At 47.1% G+C, this 16,789-nt stretch overlaps 1 protein-coding gene across 1 annotated transcript in view; it reads left to right on the forward strand.

The window, feature by feature from the left end:
• The window catches only part of LOC114070285 (MAM domain-containing glycosylphosphatidylinositol anchor protein 2-like), a gene marked incomplete at its 3' end in the record, with an annotated part of 164,138 nt that overhangs the window by 113,285 nt on the left and 34,064 nt on the right, over positions 1-16,789 (forward strand). Inside the window, exon 4 of the mRNA XM_027907620.1 lies at positions 13,296-13,492. Coding sequence (XP_027763421.1) covers positions 13,296-13,492 — 197 coding nt within the window. The remainder of the gene's footprint in view (positions 1-13,295; positions 13,493-16,789) is intronic.

Here is a 16,789-nt window from a genome sequence, read left to right on the forward strand (position 1 = left end):
CACAGAAGGAACAAGACATTTCCAAATCATTAGGAAATGTTATTAAAATGGCAGGGATTTCAATAAAAGCGAGGCAGGAACAAAGCCAACAGAAGGTCAGGCCTCTGGCTCCACCAAAGGGCTCTCAGAGCCTCACGTGGGCACTTCCCATCAGGCTTTTTGCATCCCAGGGTGTCCCTGGCACGTGATATATTAGGGAGAGAGGGGAAAAAAGAAGTTTATGACTTTATTATATATTATTATATAATATACATATTCTTTATTATATATATAAGTTTATTTGGATGTGTTTGTATGTGTAGATGGGTGCCAGTCGTTTATGGAAATTCCCAAATGCCTCATAACAAAAAGAAGGTTCAAAGTGATTGGATGATAGGAGAAAGATTGATGTCTCTGGAATGTTCCTGGCAAAGTTTGACATCTCTGGAATGTTCCTGGCAAATTTTGGTGTTTCTGGAAGGTGCCTGGCAAAGTCTGGTGTTTCTGGAATGTTCCTGGCAGGTTGTAGAAGGAGCTCTGAGCATGGTGGGACTTTGTCAGGAGCAGTGGATCTGTGTGTCCTGTGTCAGGACCACGAGGTGATTCGGGAATTCACAAGTGGAGATTGTGATGGGACAGGAGGGAATGGGTTTAAACTAAAAGTAGAGAGATTTAGATGGGATATTGGGAAGGAATTGCTGGCTGGGAGGGTGGGTAGGCCCTGGCACAGGTTGACCAGAGAAGCTGTGGCTGCCCCTGGATCCCTGGAAGTGTCCAAGGCCAGGTTGGAGCACCCTGGGCTGGTGGAAGGTGTCCCTGCCCATGGCAGGGGTGGCACTGGATGGGCTTTAAAGTCCCTTCCCACCCAGCCCACTCTGGAGTGGCCACAGCACCCCCACCTGGCTGGTTTTGGGTGCCCAAAGATGGGGAACTTTCATTCCCCCACTGCAATAACTGATTAAAACCCAGCGACCACCCTTCTCGTGCAAATCGAGCCGTGAAGATGAAATATTCACACAGGGATGGGAATGCAGAATTCCTGTTAGGCTGAGATTTTTATTTTCGTGTTGAGCTCGTTTTTGATGATGTTTAATTAGCCCTGAATGGCTGCTGAGGAAGTTCCTTGCAGAATTTGCTCACCAGAATCCTCCTGACATCGGTGGTTTTGAACTAAAGGGGGAGGGAAAAAAAAAAAAAAAAAAGGCTCACAATTAATTACAGAGAATTAATTCCGTGGCATTACCTGGCGGTGGATGCAGATTTTGTTTTCCTCTTTGACAAAACTCCAGGAGAAGTGCCATAAGGTTATTTGAATGCCTTTTATGCCGTTCCTTGCCTAAATTAAAGCTGTCTCTAACACGAGCTAATAGCTGTGGTTAGATCAGCCTGAGCTGAGCACATGTCAGATGAGGTTCAAGATAATTGATGCTGTAAATATCCCTGGAGTGGAAAGATAGAGCCTATTAATGGCTGGAAAATTCACTCTGTTTGTAGGAATCTGACTTGAGCAGGGATAGAAATAGGCCTGGGTTATATAAAGCACCGAGTTTAAGGCTTAACGTGGGGCTCAGGTTTGTTCCTGGCTGGATTTGGCCTCTCCTGCCAACCTGGGAACCTCCCCGGCACGTGGTTGGTTTTGGAGGCAACTTCTCACAGAGGTGAGGAGGGTTTGCTGCAGTTCTGGAGAGGTTTGGTGTGGGAGGTCTCATTACAGAACCAGAAATGAAGAGTCACAGAATCCTCGAGGTTGAAAAAGACCTCCAAGATGATCCAGCTCAGCCTTTGACCAAATCCCCCCCCTGTCCACCAAACCATATCCAAGTGCCACAGCCACTCACTGTTTGGCCACCTCCAGGGCTGGGCACTCCAAACCTCCCTGGGCAGCCCCTGCCAGGGCCTGACCACCCTTTCCAGGGACAAATTCCTGCTGCTGTCCCACCTGAGCCTCCCCTGGCCCAGCTGGAGGCCGTTCCCTCTCCTCCTGTCCCTGTTCCCTGGGAGCAGAGCCCGACCCCCCCCAGCTCCCCCCTCCTGTCAGGGATTGCAGAGCCAGAAGGTCCCCCCTGAGGCCCCCAAATGTCTCTCCTTCACTTGATGCCCCTTATTTTAGGAGCAGAAGGGGCAGGGAAGACTCTGGGTCTTGGCACGTGCATGAGGCACCTCATCAAACACAGAATCCCAGAATGGTCTGGGTGGGAAGGGACCTCAAAGCCCACCCAGTGCCACCCCTGCCATGGGCAGGGACACCTTCCACCAGCCCAGGGTGCTCCAACCTGGCCTTGGACACTTCCAGGGATCCAGGGGCAGCCACAGCTTCTCTGGGAATTCTATTCCAGGGCCTGCCCACCCTCCCAGGGAAGGATCTCAAGATCCTCCCCCTGCAGGGCTCCACATTATTTTGTGTAATTAGAGGAGCAGAATTCAGGAAACTTACATTTTTACAGGATTTTCTCTCTGAATCTCCATCCCCTTCCCTCTCCCTCAGTCTCTGCTCTGCTGAGAGCACCCATGGGTGCCCAGGTGTGCCTAAGCCGAGCTTTGCTCCAGTTCCCACTTCTCCCACTGCTTCCTTTTTTTTGATCTGTAAAATTACTCACACCGATTTTACATCCAGTGCTGGAGGTTAATGATCTTTGGGACCTCCATCCCCATTTGCAGTTCTGCTCCAAGAAGCTCAAAAAGCTCAGCAGGTTTTTTTGGGAAGGGAGAGTTTTTTGGCGAGTGGGCAGCCAAATGCCATTATCCCAGGAGGCAAACCTTGGCTGCTCCTTGGGATTCAGCTGCACTTACAAGCAATTTCTTGATTTTTAAAAGTTTTTTTTTTTTACAAGGTTTTGGGTTGGATTTTTTGCTGATGGGGCAGAATTGTTGGGAGGCATCGGGATGGAGAGAAGCAAGATGTGGTTTGGACGAGCCCCTAAGGCTCCTTTCCAAAGTGGATGGGATTTTAGGCTCCTGGAATGGGCTGGCTGGGGAATTTCTTTGTCAGCAGAAAGACTTCACTTGTCTGAGCTCAGGCCTGGGCACTAAATATTCTGGGCAGGTTCATTTTCCTCTTTGCTCCAGTTCTGTTTGATTTGTCATCTTCATTTGCCTCCAAGGAGTGTCTTCCATGGCCTCCTTTTTTCACCATCCACTCACTGTTATTTATGTCCTCTGGCCCTGCATTTCTTTTTTCATTCCTCTGCCCCTAAAATGTGTATTTGCTACTATTTTTGAGTAAAACTGGGGGGGGAAATGCTGCCTTCTTTAGGAGTAGAGATTGTCAGGCCATGTGGAGAGCACTGTGCAGGTTCCCACACTGACATTTTTAATGGCAAAGAATCTCAGGCTGGAAAATAAATGGGAGTTTTGGAAGGGCAGAACATTTATGGGGCAGGAGGGAGGAAACCTGGCACTTTGTGTTATTGTGGAATTCCAGGATGGGTTGGGTGGGAAGGGACCTTAAAGCTCCTCCCAACCCCCTCCTGCCATGGGCAGGGACACCTTCCACCAGCCCAGGCTGCTCCAACCTGGCCTGGGACACTTCCAGGGATCCAGGGGCAGCCACAGCTTCTCTGGGCAACCTGTGCCAGGGCCTGCCCACCCTCCCAGCCAGCAATTCCTTCCCAATATCCCACCCAAATCTCCCTTTTTCCTGCTCAAAGCCATTCCCTGTGTCCTGTCCCTCCATGCCTTGTCCCCAGTCCCTCTCCAGCTCTCCTGGAGCCCCTTTAGGCCCTGCAAGGGGCTCTCAGGTCTCCCTGGATCCTTCTCTTCTCCAGCCCTCTGACCATCTTTATGACCCTCTTCTGGACTCATTTATCTACTATATGGGAAGAAATTATCAAATATGTATATTTTTCTCTATGAAAATGCTTTTATTCCCTTTTTAGAATATTTTAAATTCAAGAGAAGGATGTGAGAGAGCAGTGGGGCTTCCCCAGCAGCCCCTGCGCTCAAGGCACCACTCTTTGCACTCAGTATATCCAGAATTTAGTTTTTGACAGGGATTTAAACTTTGTGAGGAATGTCTGGAAAAATTTTACTGAAACCATTAAGTGGAGATGGATTTGGTCTGGAAATACACTTTCCTAACCCAGTTTGTTGTTCATTAATTCGACCAAATTAGGTTTCTTTTCTTCAGAAAGTGAAGGAACGAGCATTAATTAGGTTTGGGCTTCTGCAACCAATAATTAATTACTTACTGAACGTGTTAAAAAGTACTATTTGCAACAATTATTCCTGCATGTCAGGTGGGCTGTAGTATTAGTGCCTCCTCCTCCTGGATTGGTGGGGAAATCATTTTTTCCTGCTTTGATTATGTAAAAAAATATGCAGAAATTAATAAAGGTTAACTGGTAAAAAACAAAACAAAACAAACAAACCAACAGTCAGAGTGGCTTTAACCCTTTTTTCTTCCCCCTCTTGTGGCTGCTCGTGGTCCCTCAGGATTTTCCCACAGCCCTGTGAGAAACCAGAGCGTTCTCAGGAACAGGCTGATGCCCGTGGGATGAAAAGGTGGATTAAACACCTCCATTTCTTGATTCAAGTGCTCTTGATTTAATGATAATGATCCGGGATTCTTTAATCAGCTCTGATTACAATTCTCTCCCGGAATTTCATGTTCCAATTGACCAGGACAGCAGTGTGGTTTGACCTCCTTTATCTCTCTGGCTTTTTGGGGGGGACTGATTTTTTTTTTTCTTATATTCAAGGAAATCACTTGTATTTAATTAAAAATCCTCTGATATGGTTTGAAGAGACCAGGAACCTTCTGTATGCCAGGACAGCCTGTTCTTTCATTCAACCACCTCCTCTCCAGAACAAATAATTCTCTTTCTTCCCCCTTTAAAATTGGGGATTCTTCCTTTCCTTGCTTTTAAAATTTATTACCAATTTTAAATTTATTGGCCAAAAGAGCTCCTTTGTGCCTGCAGGCTGTAATAACTTTATTATTCACTCTCCTTGCTTGAGGGATGAAAGGTGTCGTGCCCTTTCTGTCTTTCCCTTCAAACCCACATCCTGGGTACTTTTCCCAGTGTTTAACAGCTTTCCTGGTGCTCTTTTCTTTTCCCTTTAATTTCTTAGTGTTGTTTAGCCAGTGATGCCAGGGATTCCCTCAGTGCTGAGGGTGCTCAGAGCTCCGAGGGGGTGTCCCAGACTGTCCCTGTCACAGCCTGGTGCCGGTGACCCCTGTCAGGAGTTCATGGATGTGCTTCATCCTGGGAGACAATCTGATTGTACTCTTGGGAGAATCCACTGAACCTTCTCCATCTGTGCCACGTGGGATTGAGTAATGGAGTCGTGGAATGATTTGGGGTTGGGAGGGATCTCGAGGATCATCCCATCCCACCCCTGCCATGGGCAGGGACACCTTCCACCAGCCCAGGGTGCTCCAACCTGGCCTTGGACACTTCCAGGGATCCAGGGGCAGCCACAGCTTCTCTGGGAATTCCATCCCAGCCTCTCCTCACCCTCCCAGCCAGTAATTTCTTCCCAATATCCCATCCATCCCTGCCCTCTGGCAGTGGGAAGCCATTCCCTGTGTCCTGTCCCTCCATCCCTTGTCCCCAGTTCCTCTCCAGCTCTCCTGGAGCCCCTTTAGGCCCTGCAAGGGGCTCTCAGGTCTCCCTGGATCCTTCTCTTCTCCAGGTGAACCCCCCAGCTGTCCCAGCCTGGCTCCAGAGCAGAGGGGCTCCAGCTCTGGCAGCATCTCCATGGTTTCCTCTGGCCTCTCTCCAGCAGCTCCAGGTGCTCCCTGTGCTGTTCCCAGGGCTGGGGCAGCTCTGCAGGGGGGTCTCCCCTGAGGGGGCAGAGAGGCAGAATCCCCCTCAGCTCCTGCCCAGTCTGGGTTTCTGGGTTGTCAGGGCACATTTCCAGGTCATGTCCCCCAATCCCTCTCCCCAGGGCCGTTCCCATCCATATGGAAATGGAGGATTTTAGCGGGTGTTGTTGTTTTGCACATGCAAAACCCCCAGAGCCACTGTGCCTGCTCTCAGGGGAGTCCAGTGCTAATCCATCCTGCTAAATAATGGGAATTGGCTCAGTTTGGTGTCCTGGGATAACGAACCCCCCCCTGCAGGGCTGTGCCCCCCGTGCCATCCTCCCGATGCCATTGGGACGTTCTCCCGTGAGCAGCTCGGGCGGGTTCCAGTCAGGTGTATTTATAACCTCATTAAAAGAGCAGAGCAAACGTTTTCCCCACAAAACCACCGAGCTTTCCTTCCATTTTCCCCCTCAGATTCTTTGTTGATGCACTGAACCCTCAGCAAAGCAGCACTGCAGGCAGGAATCAGCCGGAGCTGCGTTGGGGCATTGTTGACTGCCGAGGTCGTTCGGGTTGTCCTTTTGTGTTTGAGTGTGTTAACAGCCTCCTGGCACGGGTTTGATCTGCTCTAAACGCTATTGGAGATCAATAGCAGCTCCTCGGGGGTGTCCCAGGGTCGTGCTCTCAGCCGTGGGAACAAGGAGGGAACGCTCGCTTTGCTTTCGGGTCTGCCTTTGTGAGTGCTGCTTGTTTGGCTGGGCTGGGTCTGCTCTGCCAGCGAGCACAGCGCTGCAGGGGCAGGGGAAACCTCTTTCCGAGGGCTCCAGAGGGAAAAGGATCTGATGTGGAGCTCCACGGAACTTGGCTCCAGCTTTTTGGAGCTGCTGTGCCTCCCCACTAACGTTATCCTGCCCATAGGAATGTGGGAAATAGATATATGGAAGTATTATCTTTTAGATCACACGTAAAGCACTTCAAACCTGCCTTACCAGAGGAGCTGTGGCTGCCCCTGGATCCCTGGAAGTGTCCAAGGCCAGCTTGGATGGGGCTTGGAGCGACCTGGGATGGTGGAAGGGGTCGGGTTGGAACTGGATGGGCTTTAATGTCCCTTCCAACCCAAAGCATTCCATGATTCTGGGAATTATAGAGGGTCAGTCCTATGAGGAGCTGAGGGAGCTGGGGGGGCTCAGCCTGGAGAAAAGGAGGCTCAGGGGGGACCTTCTGGCTCTGCAATCCCTGACAGGAGGGGGGAGCCGGGGGGGGTCGGGCTCTGCTCCCAGGGAACAGGGACAGGAGGAGAGGGAACGGCCTCAAGTTACACCAGGAGAAGTTTCAATTGGATATTAGGGAACATTTCTTCCTGGCAGGGGCTGCCCAGGGAGGTTTGGAGTGCCCAACCCTGGAGGTGTCCAAGGCAGGCCTGGAGTGTCCCTCAGTGCTCTGGGCTGGGGACAAGGTGGGGATGGGGCACAGGGGGGGACTCTGATCCTCTTTTCCAGCTCAAATGACCCTGGGATTAAAACTTGTGCTGGGTTAAGGAGGCTCTGGCAGGGACAAGAACACGAAGGCCATGGTATTCCAGGATCTCTCCGGGGCTGCAGCTCTGCCAGGCTGGTTCTGCTGTCCCTGCTCTGCCCAAACCCACAGAGCCGGAGCCGTTTCCGTCACTCCAGATGTTTGTTATTCTTATCCCGCCTTCCCAGCGTCTCTTGCTTGGAAGGTCTGAAGACAAAGGCAGCTAATTAACAAATGAAATCAGCCAACTGTGCAGCCCCAGCAGCTGAAATGAGATGATGCAGCAAATAAAGGCTGCCATCCTGCTGTCCCCTGGAGCTCAGGTGAGGGTTCGTGGGATCGTGGAATATCCCGTGTTGGAAGGGACCCACGAGGATCATCCAGGGCAAATCCTGGCCCTGCACAGGACACCTCAACAGTCTCACCATGGATCTCCATCCAAGCTACCCAAAAAGCCAGGACTGATTTGAAAAGCCAAGGTGTCCCCCCCAAGAGTCATTCCCATTCCTTTCACTGAGGGAAAAAAATTCCCTCTTAATTTATATCTCTATGAATCCTTCCATTTTCCTCCTGCTTCCTTTAATCCCAGGATATTCTTTTGACATGTGGCACTTCCATGATTTGTACAACAGCCACATTTCCCTTTATCCCTTCCTTTAAACCTCATCTCAGGTTCCTTATTATTTTATTCTTATTTTTGTTTAAATTCCTGAGCAAAGCATTCCCCAGAAGGGAAGATGACAATATTCACTCTCCTCACTTTGCAGCAGATTTTCATGGCCAGCAAACAGTGAGAGATGTGGTGATCCAGGGGTGATGGATGGAATTCCAGAGTGAAATCAGCTGTCAGAGCTCTGGGAGAGAACCCCAAAGCTGATGGGAAGTGCAGAAGAGCCTGTGAGGCAGCACAAGCCCTGCAGGCTCTGCAGGAGGGACCAGGAAAATCCTGGATTTCGTGATTTGTTGGGCTGGGAGCACATTTAATTCCAGCAAACAGGAGCTGCTCCCATGATCCCAACTCCCAGCACAGACATCAGGGAGTCTGGGGTGGAAACCTGAGTTGGGAGCCATCCAGGAAAAACCCTTTTTTCCATCTCTGATGCCACTTCCCTAAAAGACCAGGGTCAGACTTGCTTGGCCAGAACAAGCCTGCAGTTGGAATGCTGCTTTTCCTCAACCCTGAATTCCCACCATCCCTTCCACCATCCCAGGCCATCCTGTGGGAGATGGTCCATGTTTCCTACTCCCAGATAACACTTCTGATCTCCTCAGCCTGGATTGGGTGGGTTTTTTTGGGAGCTCAGGGATGTGTGCAGGGAATTCTTGCAGTGCAGAGCTCGGCATGCCTGTGCCATCTGGGTGTTGGAAGCTGTTTGGTTCAATTCCGAGTCTAAAGACTGAAAAATTGAACCTAATGGTGGCAGAAACCTCAGTGGAAAACATATTTCTGTAATTATTTTCATTTTGATTAATAGGCTTTAACTATGTAGCAACACCCATGACTTCAGTTTAATTTAAAGAGTGATTAGTCAGTTGACTCCTCATAATTTGATCAACCCAAAATGAAAATTTGGGGATTTTTTTTATTTTTAAATTTTTTTCCTTCTTGTGAAGCACTACAGTGATTCATCTTGTTGAGTTTCCAAATTCTAAATCTTTCTATTTCCTTCTCACAGCGTTATTTTTGTGCAGGGTTGGAAGTGATTCAATTCTGGAATGGTTTGGCTTGGAAAGGACTTCAGAGATCATCCCATCCCACCCCCTGCCATGGGCAGGGACACCTTCCACCAGCCCAGGCTGCTCCAACCTGGCCTTGGACACTTCCAGGGATCCAGGGGCAGCCACAGCTTCTCTGGGAATTCTATTCCAGGGCCTGCCCACCCTCCCAGCCAGCAACTCCTTCCCAATATCCCACCTAAATCTCCCTTCTTTTAGTTTAAGGCCATCCCCCGTGTCCTGTCCCTCCATGCCTTGTCCCCAGTCCCTCTCCAGCTCTCCTGGAGCCCCTTTAGGCCCTGCAAGGGGCTCTCAGGTCTCCCTGGATCCTTCTCTTCTCCAAGTGAACCCCCCAGCTGTCCCAGCCTGGCTCCAGAGCAGAGGGGCTCCAGCCCTGGCAGCATCTCCATGATTTCCTCTGGACTCTCTCCTCGTCCTTGTGCTGTTGGACCACAGAGCTTTAAATAGTTTTATAAAAATCTCTTTATAAAGTTGAATCTCAATTAGTAACAATTCATTCAGCCACAGGAACGGGAGCTCTGCAGAGCTTCCCCCAGGGATCAGGTGGCTAAAAGCAGGGAATTTGGGAGTTTCATGCCTCCACTGTGATCTCTTCCTTGGCGCTGTGATCCAGAAAACATCTTTTTAATGTTGTTCTTTTTTTTTTTTTTAATGCTTGTTACACCTTTCAGCCCTCGCTGTGCCTGAGCAAAGCTCAGCCTTATGTAAGAGCCCCTTGAAACCTTTGCCTGGCCCTGCCCAACACGGGGCAGGATCAGTGAGATCTCCCAACAACTGGCAGGGTTATTTTGCCTCCTGTTCCTGCTGCTCCTCTTGCTTTGCCGCAGCTGCCGGGATTTTTCCAGCACTTGGGATGGAAAAATATTCCATCCAGTTCTGCAGTGCGAATTTTCCATGAATTGACCATTATGAAATGCTTTGGCAGAGGCTTTTGCTGCAGTTGGATTCCCAGCCTGGAATGCTTTGAGGTTTCCTTCTGCCCTCACCCAAATCCATCCCCTGGCAGAGCACAGGGCCTGCTTCTCCCTGCCAGGGTTGGATCAGCTGGAGAGGGACTTGGGATGAGGGATGGAGGGACAGGACACAGGGAATGGCTTCAAACTCCTTTAGATGGGATATTGGGAAGGAATTGCTGGCTGGGAGGGTGGGTAGGCCCTGGCACAGGTTGCCCAGAGAAGCTGTGGCTGCCCCTGGATCCCTGGAAGTGTCCAAGGCCAGGTTGGAGCAACAGGAACTGGGGGGGAATTGGATGATCCTTAATATCCCTTTCCTGCCACCCAAGCATAGCCTGAAAATCCTTCCTTTGAGAAACCTTCTGTTCCCATCAAAAAATCCAGGGAAACAGGTGCTTTGCCCTAAAAATCCCAGCCACTTAATCTGCTCCTTTTTATTTCCTCCTGCATGAGTAGAAGACTGAACCCCCCTTTTTCCAAAGCTGCTGGGATTTCAAATAACCTTTAAACCAACCCTGCCATCTCATTAGGAAATGTCAGCCTAATTTGGAGCAGCAGTTCCACAATTTGCTCCTGTGATATGAAATTAAATGTTTTGTTGGGTAGGACGAGGGTAACATTTACTTAAAATCTGTGCCCCATTACAAGGTATCATTGCTTCAATTACTGCAAAATTTGGAACATGTTTTGCTTCTAAATTAACCAAGAGGCTTTGCCCTTGTTATGCAAATCCGAGTGGAGCAGCTCAGGACTGATTTTTAGGTGCAAACTGCTTTTCACTGGGGGTTTTGATACACTCCCAAGCTCTTCAGTTTGTTAACTGTGGTTTTCCCTTAATCCCACGGGGCTCCCAGTTCTTGGGAAGGGACAAAATCCCAAATGTTGTAAGAACTGCCACACCCATGGACACCTCACACAAAACACACTGGGGGGGGGTTCCAGCAGGGGTTCAGCAACATGCATGGGATGCTGCCCCAAAAACAACTGTCCTTGCTGTCAGGGAGGAGAGGAAACTGCCTCCAGTTCCACCAGGAGAGGTTTAAATTGGATCTTGGGGAAATTTCTCCATGGAAAGGGCTGTTAAGCATTGGAACAAGGTGCCCATGGCAGTGGTGGAGTCACTGGGAGTGTTGGAAAGGCACGTGGATGTGGCACTTGGGGGACGTGGTTTGGTGGTGGTGGTGGGTTGATGGTTGGGCTGGGTGATCCTGGAGGGCTTTTCCAGCCTTATCAATTCTGTGATTCCATGATTGCCCACCTTTAATGAGGGACTGGGGGGCGTGGGTTCCCCTTGTCAGCAGTGCTCACGTGATGATTGGAGCCCCTTGTTCTGCATTTCCCTCAGTCGTGGCCTCAGATCAAGCTGGTGAATTGTCCTCTCGTTTGTTACTCACACAGGGCTTGGCAAAACTGGGGTTGAATTTGTGGCTGAGTGATGAATTAATCCCTACTCAAAGCATTGTGGAAATCTTAGGGGGAAAAGGTTCTGATATGATTTCAGTCAAGGCTGAGTGGGAATGTGGGTTCCCCTGGAGCAGAGAAGGGTCCAGGGAGACCTGAGAGCCCCTTGCAGGGCCTAAAGGGGCTCCAGGAGAGCTGGAGAGGGACTGGGGACAAGGGATGGAGGGACAGGACACAGGGAGTGGCTTCTGACTGCCAGAGGGATATTGGGAAGGAACTGAGTGGCCATTTGGAGGTTGAGTGCTTTCAACCAACATTCAGGAAAAATATCCATCGCTGTGTTTAATCTTCCTTGTTGTGCTTGATTTTCCTTCCTTATTGTAACTGTCCCTTCCGACAAAGCCCGAAATAACCATCCAGCTGAGAGGATTCTACTCACTCCTGGTGGAATAAAGCCCAAATTACTCACCTTGGTGCCCTCACATTCCAAGGCCTATCGTTGTTCCTTCCCTCCATACAGGAATTCTGAGGTGGAGGGTGGAGGGGGGGCTCTCATTTCCTTGGAGCTGCTGCTGCAGTGGGAGTAATTATATGATATCTGTATTTTAATCAAGAGGAGTGTGTTCTAAAGCCTGTGATGAATTTACCTGCTGGAAGTTAAATGCCTGTAACTAAAAGAAGGGAATGTGCATTAAATTGCTGTATTAAACTGCAGCTTTAAAGGAAAAACAGCTGCGTGCACATGATCTATGCACTGGTGGCTCCTGCCATTAGGATGCAAATCAGGCTGTCTATTTATTTCCAAAGCTCCGTAATTTCGTCTGAAAGGCATAAAAGAAACAAGTAGTAAAGCTGAAAAAGCAGCTGAAACCGAAGGAGTAATGGAAACATAATAAAAATATGATTGGCATTATCCCGTGTGGCATCGGAGAGGATGCTGTGCCTAAAAACTGTGAGTGGGAAATGCAGCTCCATTCCACTGGAGTTTCAAAAGGGGAGGTTAAAATGGAGTTTAAACCTGCAAATTAAAACAACCTCCCGAACTGAATTTTGCTGCAAAATCCCTAAAATCTGTGGCTGTGTTGCCTCTGTTTTGCTCTTGATTTGCATCCATGGGCTTCCCATCGGAGACTCAACTAAGCCTGACTTCATCTTGCTTTGTCTTCCTGAAAGAAAATCAAATGAAATTTAAAACTCCCCATGAAAACAAGCTCTAAACTTGAATTTTGCTGCAAAATCCCTAAAATTTGTGGCTCATGGGACTGTTTTTCCTCTTTTTTGCTGTTGGCTTCTACACAATGTGACGCACACGCTTCATGTCGTAGACTCAACTAAAGCCTGACTTTATCTTGCTTTGTCTTCCTGAAAGAAAATGAAATTAAATTTAAAAACCCACATGAAAACAAGCTCCTAAATTGAATTTTGCTGTGAAACCCCTAAAATTCATGGCTCATGGAGCAACGTTGCTTCTGTTTATTCTGGACTTGAACATGATGCCTCCCATCACAGACTCAGCTAAAGCCTGACTTTATCTTGCTTTTTCTTCCTGAGAAATGAAATTTAAAACTCCACATGAAAACAAGCTCCCAAACTGAATTTTGCTGTGAAACCCCTAAAATTTGTGGCTCATGGAACAACGTTGCTTCTGTTTATTCTGGCCTTGAACACGACGCGACACAAATGATTCCCATTTAAAAGGCTCAACCAAAGCCTGACTTTACCTTACTTTTTCTTGCTGAGAAATGAAATTTAAAACTCCAAATTAAAACAAACTCCAAACCTGAATTTTGCTGCAAAATCCCTAAACTTTGTGACTCGTGGAGCTGTGTTTCTAAGAGGGAAATCTAACCTGTTGCCTCTGTTTGCCCTTGGCTCGTACCCAGCGCAACGCACGCGCTTCCTGTCGGAGACTCTACCAAAACCTGACTTTATGTTGCTTTTTCTTCCTGTTTTTTCCCCAGATTTGGATGACCCGATAGTGACAGTCCACCAGAGCATTGGGGAGGCCAAGGAGCAGTTTTACTATGAGAAAACCGTGTTCCTCAGGTGTGTGGCCAACTCCAACCCGCCCGTGCGGTACAGCTGGCGCCGCGGGCAGGAGGTGCTGCTGCAGGGCTCCGACAAAGGGGTGGAGATCTACGAGCCCTTCTTTACCCAGGTAGGATTATCCCAAGAGGGAATTTTGGCCTCCTTTAGGCTGTGGGAAAGGATCTGCCCGCAGATCCCTGCCTGGATTGCGGGGTGGGAATGTGGGGGCGGCCGCTAAGTCGTGACATCCCGACCGAACGCGGCCGGTTGTTGTTAAAAGAATTCCTAAGATAAAATATGGTTCTATTATTTTGTAAAAATTTTTTTTTAATATAAAATTATGAAATAGGAAGCTGTGAGAGCTTCCTTTTAAAAAAAAAATCACCTTTTAAAGTGGTTTTTCCTGGAGGTTGCAAGCCCAGACCTCTGATTTGACTCCTGATTTCCGATCCTTCCCAACCCAACAGGCTGATTCCACACACACAGAAGTTACAGCCCAAAAAGCTTTTTGGGAAGGCCAGGGGAGGTTGAGATTAAATATCAGGGAAATGTTTTTCTTGGAAAGAGTTGGAAGGCATTGGGACAGGCTGCCCAGGGCAGTGGTGGAGTCCCCACCCCTGGAAATGCTCATAAAACCTGTGGAGGTGGCACTTGGGGACATATTTTAGCGGTGCTGACTTGATGATCCTAAAGGTCTTTCCCACCCTTAATGATTCCATAATCCTAAACTCTTTGGCAACTCCCAATGGTGGGTTTCTTATTATTTTTTTTCTGCTTTTCCTATCTTTAAATAAAATTTTTTTTGTTCCAGAATTACCCACCTGAAAAGGGGAGGTGGCAAAAATGGGAATAAATGCATTTTTAAAGCCTTCCTCTTCCCACTCACAGCCACGAAAGCAGTCTGGGCTCTGTCAGCTCAAATGAGATTAATTCATTGTTAACTCACTTGCACAGCCCCAGAATAAAAAGGTGGCAAAATCCCATTGTCTGTGGACAAAAGTGTGGGATGGTGTCAGCAAAAAAAAAAAAAAAAAAAAAAAAAAAAAAAAAAAAAAAAAAAAAAAAAAAAAAAAAAAAAAAAAAAAAAAAAGAGCGAAAAGAAAATAAAAAAAGGAGAAAAAATTGTTTTGGAACAATCTCAAGCAATAAAAAGTAAAGACTGAGGTGAAAACTGCCTGGTAATTTGGTGTTCAGAGCAGAAAGCAACCTGTGACTTTCATAAATAATTTTCAGCTAATAATTTGAGAGCACCCTCATTTTTTTCCCCTTTATTGTGCTTGACAGCTTTATATTGCTCCATATTTCCCTGAGAAATGTGGAGCTGGAGCCTTGCAGAGATGGGAATTAGATTGCAGAGCCCAGTTATTGGTCTGCTCCATGTAATGAGATTATTTTTAATTTAACGTGTACGGAGCCAGTTTAGCAAAATCTGTGGCTTGTTTGCTGGGACTCGAGTGTGTAAAGTGGAGTTTTTAAATGTTTTAATTAAAAAGTGAGAGTCTCTCTGGATGGGGGAACTTTCTGTTTTATATTTCAGCATGGAAATGCTGATTATCGCCCCCCGTAAAATCTAAGAATTTATCTGATGAAATGTGCCACGTGAAATTAGATAAATTAGATTTTTTTTTTTTAATGTTTCCAGGTTATTTGGATCATCATTCCTAAAATCTCTGAGTGGGCTTAATTAATGAGTAAATCACATTGTCCTGTTGCTGGTTAAAAGCTCATCCATAACCTTTATGCCTTTCTTGGAGGTCAGTTTGAATCAGTGTGTCCTGTCTCTGTGCTGACAAGGCCTGATCCGTGTTTGTAAGAGGAAAAAGATGTAATTAAAGGGTCAAGAGTCATCAGCATCTTCTGCATAATTAGCTGAGCTAATGAGAGGGGTTGCAGGCAGTGAGAGCTGATGCAAAGGGGGATGGAGGGGATTTGACACCAGGAGACACAAATTTGGGATGGAATTTTCTCCTCCAGTGGCTTAAAGGTGGATTATAATCTGAAAAGCAGATCAGGTGGAAAGGGAAACAAGTTGTAACTCAGAATTTCTCAGGTATTTTTTTTTTTACCCCCAGAAAAGGGATAGTTGTTCTTTCTGATGGTTTTCTTGTCTCAGCAATCACAAAACCCCAGGATGGTTTGGGTTGGGAAGGGACCTTAAAACCCACCCAGTGCCACCCCCTCCCCGGGGGTGAAAGGGAGCAAACCCGAAGGTTCAGCTCTGTGGGAGTGTTGGAAATGCTGAACTTCCCAAATCCCAAATTTCAGTGGAGGTTTTTTCCCCTCCGAGTCTGCATCCTCCTCGTCTCACATTGTAATTGCCTGAGTGCGAGATTAAATTTGCTGTATTTACAATAATTATGCAATTAGACGTAATTAGGCTAATTATCCAAACCAGTGAAGAAAACACGTAGGTTTTTATGAATCTCTGCAATCTGGGGACACGATCCAGGATTCCATTGTGGGCTCAGCCTGCAGGTTGGACTTGGGGAGCGGAGCCGAGGATGGAATTGCTGGGATGTGGCTGCCCTGAGCTTCCAGAGCTTTGCCAGCCTGGATCAGGCCCTTCCCTAGCCCAGATAAACCTCCTTAAGGCAGGATCTTCGTCTCCAGGATCAGCCTTTCCACTGCAAACATTAAATCACAGGGGCTTCGCTTTAATCCCATCATTATCATTCCAGTGGCACTGGGTACAGGTTGAAACCACCTGAGTTCCGACATTCCAGACGTCTCCCAGGCCTGATTTCAAGGATTGTTTTTTTTTTTTTTTTCCCAGTTCGGTTTTTGATGCTCTGTGAGCACTGCAGTGGGAATCCCACACTGTCCAGTTTCCTTCCAAATGTTGCTGAAGGAACACCAGCATTCCACAGCCCTGCTCTGCGGTTACACTGCTGGCTGAAAATAAAATCAGCTTGTTTTCCAAGGGAAGCAGCAGGATTTCTGTTAATACCTTGGGGGGTTTTTGCATTGTGGAAATATATTTCTTTATTACATTTTTTAATTTATTTTAATTTATTTTTTATTCATTTTATTTTATTTACCTTTCTTTCTTCCTTTCTTCCTTTCTTTCTTTCTTCCTTCCTTTCTTTTCTCTTTTCTTTCTTCCTTTCTTTCTCTCTTTCTCTTTTTCCTTTTATTTTCTGTAATTTCTAATTTCTTTTATCTTTCATTTCTATTTAATTCATTTACCACTTGAATTTGTTTCATTTTACTTACCACTCCATTATTTTTCTTATCGTTCCATTTATTTCATTCTATTTTTCTATTTTTACTTATTTTGTTGACCAATTACTAATTTAATCAATTTATTTACAATTTCTTTTAATCCTTATTTTTATTTATATTTTATTGACTTTTTCAGTTTACTCATTTATTCTTACAAATAATATTTATTAAAATAAATTATCCCAAAAAAAACCCGCTGCGACTC

This window comes from Empidonax traillii, unplaced genomic scaffold (genome assembly GCF_003031625.1).
Source record: "Empidonax traillii isolate 1590-97213 ecotype Southwest subspecies unplaced genomic scaffold, ASM303162v1 scaffold1500:size242321, whole genome shotgun sequence".
Taxonomy (NCBI): domain Eukaryota; kingdom Metazoa; phylum Chordata; class Aves; order Passeriformes; family Tyrannidae; genus Empidonax; species Empidonax traillii.